The sequence below is a fragment of the Pygoscelis adeliae genome, unplaced genomic scaffold, assembly GCF_000699105.1.
Source record: "Pygoscelis adeliae isolate BGI_AS28 unplaced genomic scaffold, ASM69910v1 Scaffold304, whole genome shotgun sequence".
In the NCBI taxonomy this organism is placed as follows: Eukaryota; Metazoa; Chordata; class Aves; order Sphenisciformes; family Spheniscidae; genus Pygoscelis; species Pygoscelis adeliae.
This window is the reverse complement of record NW_008824558.1, coordinates 1,612,678-1,628,328: the sequence shown is the minus strand read 5'-3', so window position 1 is coordinate 1,628,328 and position 15,651 is coordinate 1,612,678. Positions and strand designations below refer to the sequence as shown.

The 15,651-nt window shown below is 35.3% G+C and overlaps 1 protein-coding gene across 1 annotated transcript in view; it reads left to right on the top strand.

The window, feature by feature from the left end:
- Nucleotides 1-15,651, top strand: part of ATG7 (autophagy related 7) — a 112,261-nt gene that overhangs the window by 27,314 nt on the left and 69,296 nt on the right. The window contains exons 16-17 of the mRNA XM_009322002.1: nt 661-736; nt 4,204-4,284. Coding sequence (XP_009320277.1) covers nt 661-736; nt 4,204-4,284 — 157 coding nt within the window. The remainder of the gene's footprint in view (nt 1-660; nt 737-4,203; nt 4,285-15,651) is intronic.

The window sequence follows — 15,651 nt, the reverse complement described above, 5'->3', positions numbered from 1 at the left end:
ATTAAGTAGGACAATTTTGTAAGGTGTAATGTTGCCTGTAAATTAATGTAATATATAGGTAATTATCTACTATATTACTGTAATTTAACAGTGTTTAAGAGAGAACTGATTCATCAACTCTCAAGTTTTTATCTTGGAAATTGGGAGTTTTCTCTCTTTCTGAGTTTAAAAGTAGAAAAGTACTGAGAATATTTCAAAAGAAGAAAGTATTCCTGTTAGTGGATCTTGGCATTCCTTTGCTCAGGAGAGTGTTTGGGTGTAATGAGGAGCTATCATAACTACTTTTGTCACACGAAGGTCTTCAAGATAAGCCAAATATTGCAAAATCTTAATTAAAATTAAGTGGGTTTGATACAGAAATTACTCTGAAATTCTGTAACCTGAAATTTAGGCTTGTTTTCTGTCTTTAAAATCTGTGAAAGATTTTAAAAAGTGAGTTAGGAGTTGGACTTGAGTATGTTACAAGTCTCTGAGACTGATTCTGAAAAAGGGTTTTTGTATTGCCATGCTGAATCTAGTTACTATGAAGCAGATTTTCCAGATAGGTTCCTTTCCAGATTCTAAACTGTAAGCTGTAACAAAATGTCTTGAAGCTTACTGGAAATTTTGACTGTTCAGTATGTTGCCTTGTTCTAATTTTCCTTCTTGGATTTTTGGCAGTGGTTATGCTGTGGCAAGCAGTAGTGATGATAGGATGAATGAACCACCTACTTCTCTTGGACTTGTTCCTCATCAGGTAAATAATTTGTAAGTAAATGCTTTGTTTAAAAGCTGGGAACTGATATAAAGCAAACATCACAGACTTTGCCTCCTTAACAAAAACATACTTTATGCTGATTCCATTCCCCGGAGGACTGATTCTCTGTTTGTTTAAAAAAAAAAAAAAAAAGAAATAAATCCATCACACAGGCCAAGGTGGTTGTGTTCCTGGCATTGTGTCTGTCCTACTTGTGGACACAATTCCTGCTACCTACTTAGCAGGAATTTATTTGGAGCGGACAGTATGTGAATAAGGCAATCTCTGACTTTTCTGTTCCCCATCAGGGCTGACAATATGATCATCTCAAAGTTACTTTTGTTCACTTTTTAAATCCCTTCTGAGTTTGAAAAATAAAATTCAAATCTAGCCAACTCACAATTATTATAGTTCTCCAAAACATTCATGTATTTCTGGTGCAATACAGCAGTCTTTATTCTTCTACTCAGCCCAAACTCTAGTTACAAATGTGTTAAGGATACCATTTTAGATAGACTTGTCTTTATTTGTTATATTGATACAGTCCTTCAAAAAAACTGCCTGCTGATCTTATCCCCAGAATCATAGAATCATTTAGGTTGCAAAAGACCTTTAAGATCATTAGGTCCAACTGTTAACCTAGCACTGTCAAGTCCACCACTAAACCGTGTCCCTAAGCACCACATCTCCAGGGATGGGGACTCAACCACTTCCCTGGGCAGCCTGTTCCAATGCTTCAGAACCCTTTTGGTGAAGAAATTTTTCCTAATATCCAATCTAAACTTCCCCTGGCGCAACTTGAGCCTGTTTCCTCTTGTCCTATCGCTTGTTACTTGGGAGAAGAGATCAACACCCACCTCCCTACAACCTCCTTGGGATTAAAAGTATTCTGCGCCTCTTTCTTTGTTGCTTGTCTGAGTGACTCTGTTTGGATGCTTCCATTGTATAAATAAATCATTTATTAGTTTCTAAGTGGTATTTTTCGATTCTATTGATACTGATTTTTTTTGCACTGAGAATGAGTCTTGATTCAGAAGAAGATAAAGCTACTAGTGTGTTTTCTTTGCAACATCTGGGTAAGCACAGGGTCTGGTCTATATAAAATTAGTCTAATCTTGTTTATAATTTTGTGTATTAACCAGTGTTTACACATGGGTCATCTTAAGCAGTGGGGTCCCCCAAGGTTCTCCCTGGGTTCTCGCTCTCCAGTAATTCTGGAGTCTATCCAGTTCTCTCTCAGGAGTCTCTCTCCCATACCCCTGAAGTTTTTCTGCTCATTACTGTGGACGCTGTCAGCTGCAGGATTGGTAGGGAATATCCAGTTCTCAATCGGCTTGTTCAGATACTCCAGTACGAAGCTTTTGTCCTCGCTAGCACTCATAATCTGCTCGTCTGGAAGGTTCTCAACAGTTTCCAACTTTGGCACTAATTGATAAGTTTGTAACTTTCACAATGACTGACAGGTTGTTTACAGTCAGGCTACTTTATTATAACTAAGTTACTCCCCTATCCTATAGGGTTGTCTGTAGTTAATATGCTAATGCTGTTGTCAGCCAGGCCCAGCCTATGCCAACTGCTGCAGATATCTGAGGGAGACTTGACCTCTCATATCTCAATAGGAAGAAAAAGCCAAATCTAAATCTTGTTCATTTGATGATCCAGGTACTCCCTTCTGATTTATCTGAATGTTTCCTGTGATCATATGGGATGATAATATGAAACAGATTTTACTTATGCTAGGTCAGTTTGTTATTAAAAATAACTTCAGTAATTTTGATGGTTAAATCTTTGTAAGTCTTGTACATATACAGAGACTTTGTTTCAAAATGGTGACTATGCTCCAGACCTCTGGAAAACAGATCTGTAATTTGAACTTTCTCTTAACATCTAAAAAGGGATAGTGAAGAAGTGACTTTTTTCCCCAACAAAAAGCTAGAAATATTACGTTATGTAGTAATATTTTTTTAGAATATTTCATAGTAAACTTTAAAGTTTACTGTTTCTACTGGAAAAATAATGATCTCGCAGTTCATGTATTTCCTGACGATGAGAATGTTAACTGTCCAGTCAGTCCTGTCTGATTTGTTTTATACCCCTATATGATTTTACTTGTGTTATTGTTCTGTTTTGGGCTATGCTTTGAGATATGATCCATATCAAATACGTATTTTAGCCAGAAAAGTTTTCATTGAATTATGACTTCTGTCAACCCTATATCTGTTTTCACATTTACATTTAGTGACTATCATGAATATCTTCTGTTTTAGACATGCTAACACAAATATGACTTTAGTAAGTATACATGAAAAAATATTTTTTTCAAATATTGTCACATCTAACCCTTTTACAAACTGCTGGTTTCTCTTAGCAGTCACCCATCTAATCAACTCAGTGAGTGCAATATTTTCTCCAGGGGTCTGGAATTAACTGTTACTTTCTGGTGTGGTTTTTTGTGTTGTTCTTAGTTCATTTGGAATGCAGCAGTCTTCTTTATTAAGAAGGTATTCCTTTGTGGATAATAAATGTTGCACATTCATAGTCTTAGTCTGTCATAAATGAACTGAATTTATTTCCAAGAAGTGTCATGGAGTTCCTAGGATAACAGAAATACAAAGCAATGTGGTTTCGGAAAGACTTGAGTTTGTTGTTTTCCTTTCTTTTCCTGGGTGTGGGTTTTGTTTAAAAATGACTGTATTTTTGTATTCTACCATTATGTATGGCTTGGTGTTTCTGCAAAAATACCTTAGTGTTAATACTGTTTAAATTGCTACTGGTTTCTGAGGTTTATGCCATTTCAACTGCGTTAAATGTGTGGAGTGCATATTGGAAGTATTTTCCATAATAGACTTCAATATTAATTAAGGTATTATTATTTGTATTGCAGAGCTACTTAAGTTCTGTTTGTAGTGAAGTCTCTTCATTGTAGTAGACCTGTAAAAGCACAGAATAAAAAAGATGATCAATTCTCCAAAGAGTTCATAGTCTAAATGATCAAACCCTGTTCCAAAGTGTTTTCAGTGCTCTCTCTGTTACCAGAAACAACGGCCTGGAATTTTAAAATTACATATCAGTAGTATAATTTTAACAACATAGTTTAGGAATGCGTGACAGTTAAGTTTTCAGATTATATGTTACAGAGGTGGGGAAAAAAATGTGTTTGGTTATACCATGACTTCTTATTTTTGATCGAACTTTGCAATCAGGAAAGTCAAACTCCAGGTGGTGCTGTGCCTCTATTTATGTTTAAATAGTGTTGCATTTAGATAGTTGTGCCATTATTTGTATATAGAAAAACAGTAATATATATTGAGTACAAAAGTTATTGGGGGTCACTGTGTTAGAACAGTATTACCCTGGTTGTAGTCGTTCTTTGTCATTTTATTGAATGTATGTGTCCAGTTCATGTGGAATTTTGGAAATATTTTTTGTAATTATAAAACAGTATTGTAATTTTTTTCATCTTCCAGATCCGTGGATTTTTATCAAGATTTGATAATGTTCTTCCAGTCAGTCTAGCATTTGATAAGTGCACAGCCTGTTCAACCAAAGTAAGTCTGAGTTTGTCTGTACTTTATTTATATGTACGGAACGATCTTGCTCTAGGTGAGTCTTGGGGTGCCAAGCACTGCTTTGTATTTGATGTTTTCTCTTGCTTTCTTAGGGCTTGGAATCTGCATTCTCACTTCAGCTGAAGTTCTTTGCCTACTCTTATTTTTTAGCTGTTTTCCAAATTTCTTTGGCATCACCTATTAGCATGCTATCTCCACATAAACATTCTAGTCATAGCTAAAGAAACCAAGCAGAGATTAGGGCCAACACATTTCTGAAAAGTTTATCACAGAAATACTGTCAATATCTTTTAGCTTTGTAGGAAGGAATAAAATTGGTGTAGTTTTTAGTTGTTTAAGAAATTATTTCTGATGTCTGATGAATAAATATATCTTTCTAGCTGTCTTGAACTTAGTATCGTTACAAATATGTGAAGCTGTCTAAATTTCTCTTTTATGATACAAAACAAACATATAAAGAACACGTAAGAAAAAAATTGCTTCATTAACATTTCTTTATTGAAAAGACTGTTTCATTTTGATGCTAGTGTTGACAGTCCTGAGTCACCTAATGGATTTACAGCTGTTGCTTGGATCTGAGCTGTGTCTTGCCAGAACACTAGGACAGCCCACTAACGTGTCTGTGTGAGGCCTCCTTTTCAGTTTTGGATTGTTTTCCTGTACTGTGGCCTTGAAAAGTTTTTTCTGGCAAGTTTTCTATGGCCATGTAATGCAAGTTCAAGAAGTTTTGACTGGGATATCTCAATATGAAGATTCAGAGGTTTTGACTCATGATTTGGCCTGCTTGGGAGTGCCATTAATTTAGTTCACTTTTATGCACCTTCAGACTTACTGCAAGAAGTTCTTTCTTTTCACTGCACTTGTCCTTCTTCTTTCAAACAACTATCAAAAACTCGAGGCGCTATCATTTTTTTGAGGACTTGTACAATTTCTTCTTCTACAGTATTCCTTTTATTTTTCTAGGCTATGTGGGCACATTAGACAAGTTTTGAAGGACTATTAATGTCCATTTTCTCCTGAAAAGTTGAAGCGCTAAACTTAAAACTTGGATCTTGCCTAATATGCCTGCTATTTTTAGAAACACGTATCTACCCTCTTGAATAGCCGAAAGCTCAGCAGTAGCTAAAAGTGATTATTTTCTCATCTTTTCCAGAAGTGTGGTTTGCAGAAATTCTGTGTGTGTTACCTAAAGTAATTTGGTTCAAAAAAATACTTACATATAAGGGGAAAAAAAAAAAAAAAAGGAAAAACTTTATGATGGTGGTGCCTGAGAAGTTAAACTGTTAGAATAAGCTTGTTTGTTTGTTTGTTTTTCTTTTTATCTCCGATCCAGGACATATTGATATATAAAAACTTACATTGATGCAGATAAATTAAATGCAGGTATCAATTTTTTGTTAGCAAATCATTTCCTCTTGGAGGTCATTTTAAGAGAGCCCTGTTTTACATAAACAGACTTGATGATTTAATAAAAACTGACTTGGATTTTAGCAGCTGTGCTATTCCCAGAGAGATCACTTTTCATGTGGTTTGGGTATTAAATTACTTCTGTGCTGAAAAGGTTGCTTCATTGGCGCACGTATTTCCTTACAGTAGAAACACAGCATTTGTTTACTTTGCTAACTTTCTGTTTATTAGCATAAGAGTATGTCACCCTGTATTATCTGGAAATCTGATGCTAATACTTTGAAATGACAAATCCAATTACAATTTAATTGTAGTCTGTATGTTGGGTTGTTTTTTTTTTTAACGCAGTGATTTAGCATAATTTCATCCTGATCTATGTCAGATTTTACTATAGATTCAGACTTTTAGCACAGGAGAGAAGTGGCTTTTCTGATATAATTGAATTTGCTGGTACCTTATTAATTTTCTTCTTTCTTATGTCCACATTCACTTTCTTGAGCTTTTGTTACTCTGTAACTCTTAAAACATAAAACCAATGAATTAGGAATTTAAAAAAAATTTCCAGTACATTCTTAAGCCATCCAGTACAGCTAGATGACTTAGGAGAAGCTGCTAATGGTCTGCATGTTTAGCGATTAGATTCCATTTCATTTTGACTCTCAGTCATGACTTCACTTCTCTGTTTTTGAAGCTGAAGAGCCCAGACGTCCACGCAGCCAGCTATTCCTTACCCAGAATTGTCCTAAACAGGCTGCATGCCAGAGAAGCTTCCCAGAGGCAATTGTTCAGGAATTTTGGGATGGTCGCAGCAGGAAACCAATCTATTTTTACTCTGGGCCAAATTTTCCTTGTACGATTTCCCCCTCTGTCTTATTCTGGTTCTGCACAAGCATGTGCTAGAATGGAAAGTATCCTCCTTCAGAGCTAACAGCGTTGCACTGCCAGTTGAGTAGTAGGTCTGAGGAGCAGTGTAAGCTCTTCTGATGCACTTCCTCTTCCATGTCAAACTTGTTCTGTTACTGAGAAGGGAGAGTCCAAACTTCTTTAGTATAGATATTTATTTGTAATAACTGCTTTATGTACAGAAGGAGAATGTTAAGCTTATTACTTACTGTGCTAATTAAGCTGTCTGTGTACCCTGTTGGGAGCAAAATGAGGATATTTTCTCATAATATTATGGTGAGAAGCACTACAATCCCGTAGAAGAATAGAGTGGTCCTGATCCTGCACTACCTGATTCTTGCAGGCAACTGGCTAAAGCCTTGAAACATGAATGTTAAAATATATATCTGTCTTAATGCAAAACTGCCAGTGTTTATATTTTAATGAGGGTAATGAAAATTTTCCTGTTATTGCTCCTCCCTCCTCCTTGTGCGTCATGGAATGAACCAGGAGACCTCATAGATTCAGAGTTTAATGTCAGAAAAGATTATTGCTACTAACCAACTTGGAGATGCAGATGTCCCCTCTGTTTTTACATATAGCTCACAGATCTTATTTCCTCCAGAGTTCATATTTATCATCCATGTGCTAGAAAGCTAGCTTATTTTCCTTAAAGATGTTTCTCTCCTTCCCCTACTAAAATTGCTCTTATGTGTAATTATCTCCACTACCAAATAAAAAAAAAAAAAAAATAGCATAAGTATCTCTACTAATTTTCAAGTTCTTTCTCAACTTTCTATTCAGTATGCTGAAAAATTGAGCCATAGTTTTTTAACTACTGAGTAATTTTACTGACTTACCTTTAAATGTTTTTCAATTTCATTGCATTTCATGAAGGGGTAGACACCAGGATCAGGGATGGTATTCTAGGCACTATGTTACAATTTCTGTCTTCAGTCAAGATATTTCCCTACTCTTGCAGATGTTTTTCCTTTTTAACATCCCAGGAATACATTAGAAACTTTTTCTGTGACATTAACTAAGTTCCTGTGTTGCGTAAGTTATTTATGAGTGTTTCAGTTTTGAAATCTATCATCACGTAGACATAGCAGATGAGAACAATAAAAGCATTAACTGCTTTGCATGCATTTTTACTTGAAATGGTTCCGATCAGTTATGACAGTAACCTGCACTATTCAGTAACTTACTGATTTTTTTGAGATAATTTTAATTTTGATTCCAACAAGACCCTTCATATTTGCCCTAGCTGCATTGAGAAGAGACTTTCATATTTGCTTTCTCCCAGTAATAGCGTATTGTAAGATCTGTCAGTTAAGTTGTTTTTAATCTTTTTATATTATACATTTCTCAATTCAAGTATTGTGTTGGTGTTAAATAGAGATGTATAAGTCATGGGGGAAAAAACGCTTGGTCTTTCCTGTACTAGAAAAAGCTAACTCTTGGATACCTTGCAGAAATGATGGAGGAAATGGGGAGAAACGTTTGTCCTTCAGGAATGAACACTGCAAAAATTTAAAAGAATGTTTAAAAAGAGTTATTTCTGTAGTTGTGCTGTAACATTAAGTCTGTGTAACTGAGGCCATTTATAACTTTCCTTATTTCCTGAATTTACATATGTTAACATTTGACACTTCTATGCACAGTGCAGCCTCTGTATTAATACTGGATAGATTTCATTCAGACGTTAGAATGCATCATTAATATACCTAGGCATATTTTCAGCGTACTGAGTTAAACGTAATACTTTTCTTTCTCTTAAGGTGGCATAGAAAATTGCTTTATGATAATTGACTTACAGAAATTTATCACTTTTGTCTTTCCTCTTTGAAAAAACGTCATTTTAACTGGGGGGAGCAGGAGGTAGGATTATCTTGGCCAGGCATTCTTTACCCCTCTGGATATCAATTTTAAATTCAGAGAGAGAATTGAAATAATATATATTTTTCAAAATTAGTCATTGTGAGGATGCTTTTACTGCTGGTTGCCTGAAAGATGCTCATTCTTTAAAATAATGCCTGGTCTTACTGTTTTAGAAATACTGAATTTTTATTATAAAGTCAACAAAATATAATGTAGATTATCCCAAGAGAAAGGGTACTAACAGAGGAAGCTGTGATGCATACTAAGAACACCACATTGCACACTAAGAAATGATGACCATGGTAATGTGGCCATTAGGATGGAATTTTGTTCCCTTAAAGGAGGGCAAATGTGATCAAGAACCCCAGAAATCTTAGAAGTAACATTAACTTTAAAAGTTATCCTCTTTTGTGAACAGAGAAAAAGGTGTGGAATCAGTGGTATATTCAGTTTTGCTCATTGGGGAAGGTGGGGAGGTATCTGTACAGACAGGATGGATGATAATTGGAAAATGGAACTTAACACTGAAATCTAATAAGGTGGGAGACAGCTCGTTACCTCTGTCCTCTATCTGGAAAAAAAAAATTATCTTAATGAAGCATGTGTAGTTCAGTGGAGAAGTTATGTCTTGTTACTCCTTGCTTAGTCCATCATGATGACTGGAAACTTCATAGCTAATCCTACGTGAAGGCAGTAGTGCCAAATAAACTGCCTTGCACGTAACAGCTCCACAATAAAGGTTGTAAATGGAAGGAACATGGGGAAAGATAGAACGTGTTTATGTTCAATCTTAAATCATACCATTTACCAAAATTCAGAAAGCAGGCTGACATTCCCATGTGTTAGCACTGTTACGGCTAGATTGTAAGAGTTAGAAACCATGGCTGTTTTGTACCAGTTACTCAGAGTTGTGGGATGCAGGTTTATTGACATTTAATAGATAACAAAGGTTTTTGACACCAAACAGCCTCCTAAAGTCAACAGAAGAGAGGATTGAAAAAAAAGAAACAAAACTTGATGCTTTATCTTATGGTACTGAAGAGAAGTAAGGTTGTTTAAAAATGCAGTCAGATCACAAGAAGGATAGTTTGAAACTTTAACCAGTACTGCTGCTGGCAGTGTTTACTTGTCCTCTTCTCCCCTGCCCCAGACATGATGATGCTAGAAATCTTTAATGAATGATTGTTCTTAGCCATTCTATTGTGTCTTCATTTCAGCTTTTAACATATCTGTGAAGTCGCTTCTTAATCAATTTATTGTTTTGTTATGTTTTCTTCAACTAAGATAAATGTAGCAAGTATAAAAGAATTCAGGAGGCTTTTTTTTTTTCTTTTTGACTACTCTTTCTTATTCTCTGTTGTAATTTAGTTGGAGTTACAGCAGGGACTAATTTCTTGCTGTTATTACTTACTATTTCTCCCTTAAGGAGAAGAAACTAGGAAACAACAAATCGGTAAAACATAATTCCATTTTAGCTTATGTTGTTAATGTATTTATCTGTAGTAAGAATTGACGTGGTTTATAAAAAGTTTAAGATCAGTTTGTGTCTTGTGAGGCTAAACCACCCACCCAAATATTTTCACATGGGTGAGGATTTGTTTTGTGTTCAGGGCTCTGAGGGGAGGATGCATTTTCAAAACTTCTGACTTCAGGATAAGTAAATCTTAGCCTCCTAGAAGCTAGCAGCTGTATGCGCAGTGTCAAAATGTTTGTTTTGAGTGTGGGTGTTTGCAAATGTATTTAAATGTTGAAAACTGGAGGTTTGCATCTTTCATATTTTGCTGAGCAAAACCAGTTTTTATTACCCAGTCCACTATCCTAAGATAATTGTCTTTATTCTAGCCAATCCATTTGTCTTCATCACATAAGATAACGTCTTCCTGGATGGCAGATGCAACCATTAGATATCTTAGGGAGTTTAAATACAACTTGGCATAGAAAATGTGTTTCAATAACAAAGTAGAACGACATTCCTCCCCAGATCATTATGGTTTGGGGTCTTGTCTTCATGGCACAAGGGAGTAGATAGCTAAGGTTTACTGCAAAGTGTTTTTAGGAGCCATTCTTCACTATTGCGTTCTTTGCAATGGAAGTTTTGAACTCCACTGATTAAACAATTAAGAAGGTTTCTTGAGCGGGAGAGAGAAGGAGGAAGGGAGAAAAAAGAACAGAGAACATACAACACTGAAACTTGTTTTATTCCCTCTTCCTTTTGCTCCAGAAAATCAGCAATTCTGTTGTTACTACTTTTGGTTTCGGAATAGTAAAGTTGCTAGATTAAGAATCCCTTTCTAGTAATAAGTAACACACTTTTGCCCTTCAGAGAAGAAAACAAATGATTTTGTTTTTCCGCGTTTCTTTTATTTGGTGAATTTGTTAAGTGTTTCCTGATGTTTAAGTGAAATAGCATGTCGATTTATGCTGATGTGGCAGCGTACCATGTTAGATAGTAGAATCTAAGCTATGTTGCAGAGAATCCCAGAATTTGGTCCAAGAAGCAGCTGGTGTGACTGACTGGTCCATGTTATTGACTAGTTTACTTGTCTGCAAGTTAAATAGCATTAAAAGAAGTAAAAATATGTTCCAGTAATTGTTCAGTGATCTTAAATGGATGTAGGATATTATTCTAAGCATTTGTAAGTGGGAGAGAGAATGGTTTATGAAGTCCATGTTAAATAGAAATCTGTATTATCTGAACTAAAAGAAAAAACAGGATTTATTGAAGTCTTTAAGTGAAAATACTGCACTCATGTAATATAGTTTCTGCACTGTGACTAAAATGAATTTTCCCATTTTTAAGTTTAAAATACTGGTTTTTAAGGGGATGAAGAAACCTGCCATTGTTAAAAACAATTGATTCATATTTCTGAGAAGTGGTGTTTGTTTGCATTTAAATTAAATTCTATGGGTCTTAGAGTTTTTTTGGTTTTGTTTTTTCAATATTTCTTCTTTCAGTTCAATTACATTTTAACTACAATTAATACAAAGTAAAGGACTATCAATCAGTAGGAAAGAGATAGCATCACCACAACTTTCTGGTATTGACATGTTCAATATCTAACTGTGTCTAGAATACCGTTTTTATTTATTCTAATGGCAACTTAATGCTGTCTTATCATCTCTCTGTGAAGCTGTTACAGAATTCCTTTTGTGTCATTAAAAACAAAACTGAACTATAATACTTTGACTTTATATATATACTTGCTGACAGACTCTTATATAAGAATTGCAAAAACAAAGTTGGAGAACAGTGAACTGGATAAAAACTAGGAACATACAATGTGTAGTGGTGGTATGGTGACGATGTTCATCCTACCATTGCTGAATGTAGAAACAGTTCAAACCTAATTCTGTAGGTTTCCGTCTGGAACTCAAAAGGTCAGTTGTTCATTTTGCTGGATATGAGTAATTTGTTATTGTTCTTTTTACTTCCATAAGGTTTTTGCATACTTGCAACCTAATGCCTTCTATTCCTTTATTTATTGTCCAGTTATTCCAATGATTCAGTGCATATTCATCAAAGAATATATAGACACAGTATGCTTCGTGTCTGCCATTTATGCCGAGATTTTTTATTTGTAAGCTGAGGAATCACTTTAAGTAAAAAAAAAACAAAAAACCACATGTTCCTGGCTGGAACATACATGATTCTTTAATATTAGTGACTATGAAAAAGCCATTTAATATGTTGACATATTTAGTGCAATAAGTGAGACAAAATACTTGTTCATATCAGTTACGTGCAAAGAGTGCTAATTGTCAATTGTTAGAGTCTATATAAGAAAAACTGAACTAATTTGAAAAATTGGTAGGGTTACATAAAGGTTCAAGTCTAAATCACATGAATGAAAATTACCAGGCATGCAAGGTTATGGTCCAAAGCAGTCTTTTGCATTGGTAATTTTGATAGAGAAGTACTTCTGATTTATACAGCGCAGCACTGCGTGCATTTGACAATTTTGGCCATAATTCCATCTCTACATATTAAAAAGTAATGCCAACATGTGGCAGTGAAAGAATGGAAATACATCTGTGTTTCTCTCTTCTATGGTCGTGTTGTAACAGTTGTCTCATGGAATTGAGTGATGATGTGAGAGTCTGATTCTCCCCCCCCGCCCCAATCTTTATGCAAATAGGACTTGCTTTATTATAATCTCATATTCAAATTATGCTAAAATGTTAGATTGTGATATTTAAATGATATTTAGTTTACTTGTATTTCAATTATATTTTTAATCTCATGAGATTAAAGGGATAGGTACTACATCTTTTCCCAGCTAATTTTTTAATACCTTCCTATTTTTAACTGTTGTAGTTTTTTCTTGTATGTTTTTCTGCATTCTTCTCATTGCAGTCTTTGAGAAGAGTCTGTCTACATCTATACCAATTTTCTTTTGTTAAACTTCACAAATCATCAGCCTCACTTTATTGGCCAACTGTTCTTCTGTTTGCAAATGCCCATGTAGGCATTTTTGCAAAGTTTAAGTTAAGTTTAACCTTTATTCAATTTTCCACATTTTTACAGCATTGCCTATATCTGTGTCTTTGCAGAAGTGTTTCTGTTTTCTTTGAAATTGGAAAAAAGTGAAGGAAATTGAATTTAAAAAGATGGTAAAATAACTGAAACTGCGGAAATACAGTAAATATGTATGGTTTTGGAGAAAATGTTGTTCCTCCAGTGCTGTTTTGCATAGGTATTGTAGCACATCCAGATAATCTTCTGCTCTGAAATAGTCTACAAAATACAGATTTTTAAGCTAGAGATCTCGATTTAGGAACTACTGAGTAGCTGCAATTTCTGCTTAAGGTAGTGATAGTTTTGGGTGCTTACTGTCTGACAGATCATGCCTTATTGTTGAACTGCTGATGGCAGGGGAGAGCTAGATGGAATAAATTACTTCATTTGTAGTACCGAGTCAGCACTGGCTTTTTGCTTGCTTAAGTCAACCCATCAAAGATGGACCACTCCAATCTTCATAGAATCAAATTGTTTAGACAGCCAAAATGGTGTTCAGTGTAAGACAGTTGCTTTTCTGTGAGAAGAGTAATTTTCTTAGAAGTTTGGGGTAGTGACCTTGCTTCACTCCTAGCATTAGGGATTGCCTGTGGAAAATGGATGCTGTTTCTGGACTGTTTCTTCAAGGCAAAAACGAGAATTGTGCTATAGATGCCTGTCTCTATGTATAGATAACAAACAGATGATCCAGCCACAAATTGTCAATAACCTCAGATGTGACTGTGGAAAAAGAAGGGCTTTTTGCTGTTGCTGTACAGTAGATAGTGACTAATGCCAGTATGAACTGGAGCCAAAAATGTTGTAATTGCTGATGAGCTAATCAGCATAAATTTTGGACAGGAAGCAGAATGGGGATAAATACAGTTGTAAATATCCGTCAAGTGTAAAATGTGGAGCAAGCAAGAGATGGCTATTAGGGGACTGAAGGATATACCCATGTATTAAAAGAGGTCAGGACAGATGATCTAATGATATTGTCTGCTTGAAAACTCTTTTGTTCCTCTATTCTCAGTCTCTAAAATGGAGATGTTTATTTTCTTTTACTTTCCCTCTCTCTTTATCTCCTTCTTTCTTTTCACTTCTATTTACTAATGCTTTCAGGCAGGGAATGCCTCAAACTTGTATGCTGTCCGGTAGAAAGTCCTTATATTGACTGTAATCTGAAGATGCCATTATGTTTCAAATAATTTGTGAGAAATATTTTAGAAAGGAAAGAGCAGCTAAAATAAAAATCTAGCAGTTTTGTCTGTATTATTAGTCTATCAATTAATATCAGGAAAAATGGTTACTTGTATATAAAACACATCAAGGTTATTTCAGAAAAGCTTAGAATGCATGCAGTTCCTGAGAACTTAATGTAGACAAGACCATGCTTAAACTGACATATCTTAAATTTCCAAGAACTCTACTTCCCTCCTTTTCATTATTCAAAAGACGACACTGAAAAATTTTGTTGAGGCCTTTCAGGGCCTGTTCTTCAGTAAGTTAATACTCCATTGTCTGTCCGTTGCAATTCAAAATCAGTGTAGGTAATAGCAACAGACAAAACACATTTGTATCGCTACATTCCTACTCTAAGCAGTCTCTTTCTTAAATGAATTTTCAGCATATTGTACTTGAATTAGCTAAGGTTTTATACTGATTTGCTTTCATTTTTAGTACTGATTATGGGAAGGTAAGGAGAAAATTGTGTATGCAGAGGGTGTTTTAATTATTTGGACATGAGCCAAAAATGATGCCATTTTTGCCTTGTGGTTTATAACCTTCCAATATTTTCCAGAATAGCCTTCTTCAGCTTGCACCTGGAGTACAGCCTTCTTCAGAACTTTGGTTGATGGTCTTGTTCTTAAAACTTAATGGCGTGTGAACGCACAAGTGTGTATGACCATTCATACACACATTAAGACAATACTTGGAGTATTATAGAAAGATGAAGTGTCTTAAGAGTCATCTTTGTGCTCATGTAACATTGTCAGACTTTACTGTTCCAATATCATGAACTGTGTCCCTGAAAAATCATTATGTGATCTTCGGAAAAGTTCAATGTTGCATTCTTTTTCATAGATATAGTACAGGATCACCTTATTAGGCTTTTCTTCACAACTTTTTAGGACCAAATGGCAATAAAAATTGAGAACTTCATGAAAAGGCACGAATCTAGGAGCTGAGGATTTTTTAAGGAAACTAGAATTATGGATCTCATGATAAAATTTTGAACGTTAGCAGTGCTGCCTGTGCAACTGCCTAGACCCAAGATCCCAAAGGCTCACGTGCCTCATCTTATTCTCTTCTTACTTAGGAGGATTCTTCACAGCATTGTAGTCTTTCACTAAACTTTCTGTTTTAATAGCAGGTACATTGAGCTTTGAAGGGTTTAACTGGCAAGACTTTTACCTGTCTTCCTTATTTTCCAAGCAGCTGTTGAAACTGAAATGTCTCTTTTCAGCATGCTAATACTCAAGTAGTTTTCTATTCATTCTGCATTGCCTGTGATAGATAACACTGGATAGATAACAGTGTGCAAAAATATATCTAGGCATGTCAAATTTCTAAATGGAACATTGAATTTTGTGATTTTTCTGAGTCTGAAATGTTTGGTAAAGTATCTGTCCCCTTTTGGGGGGGGGGGGCAGGGGGGGGGGGGGGAGGAGGGCTTTTTT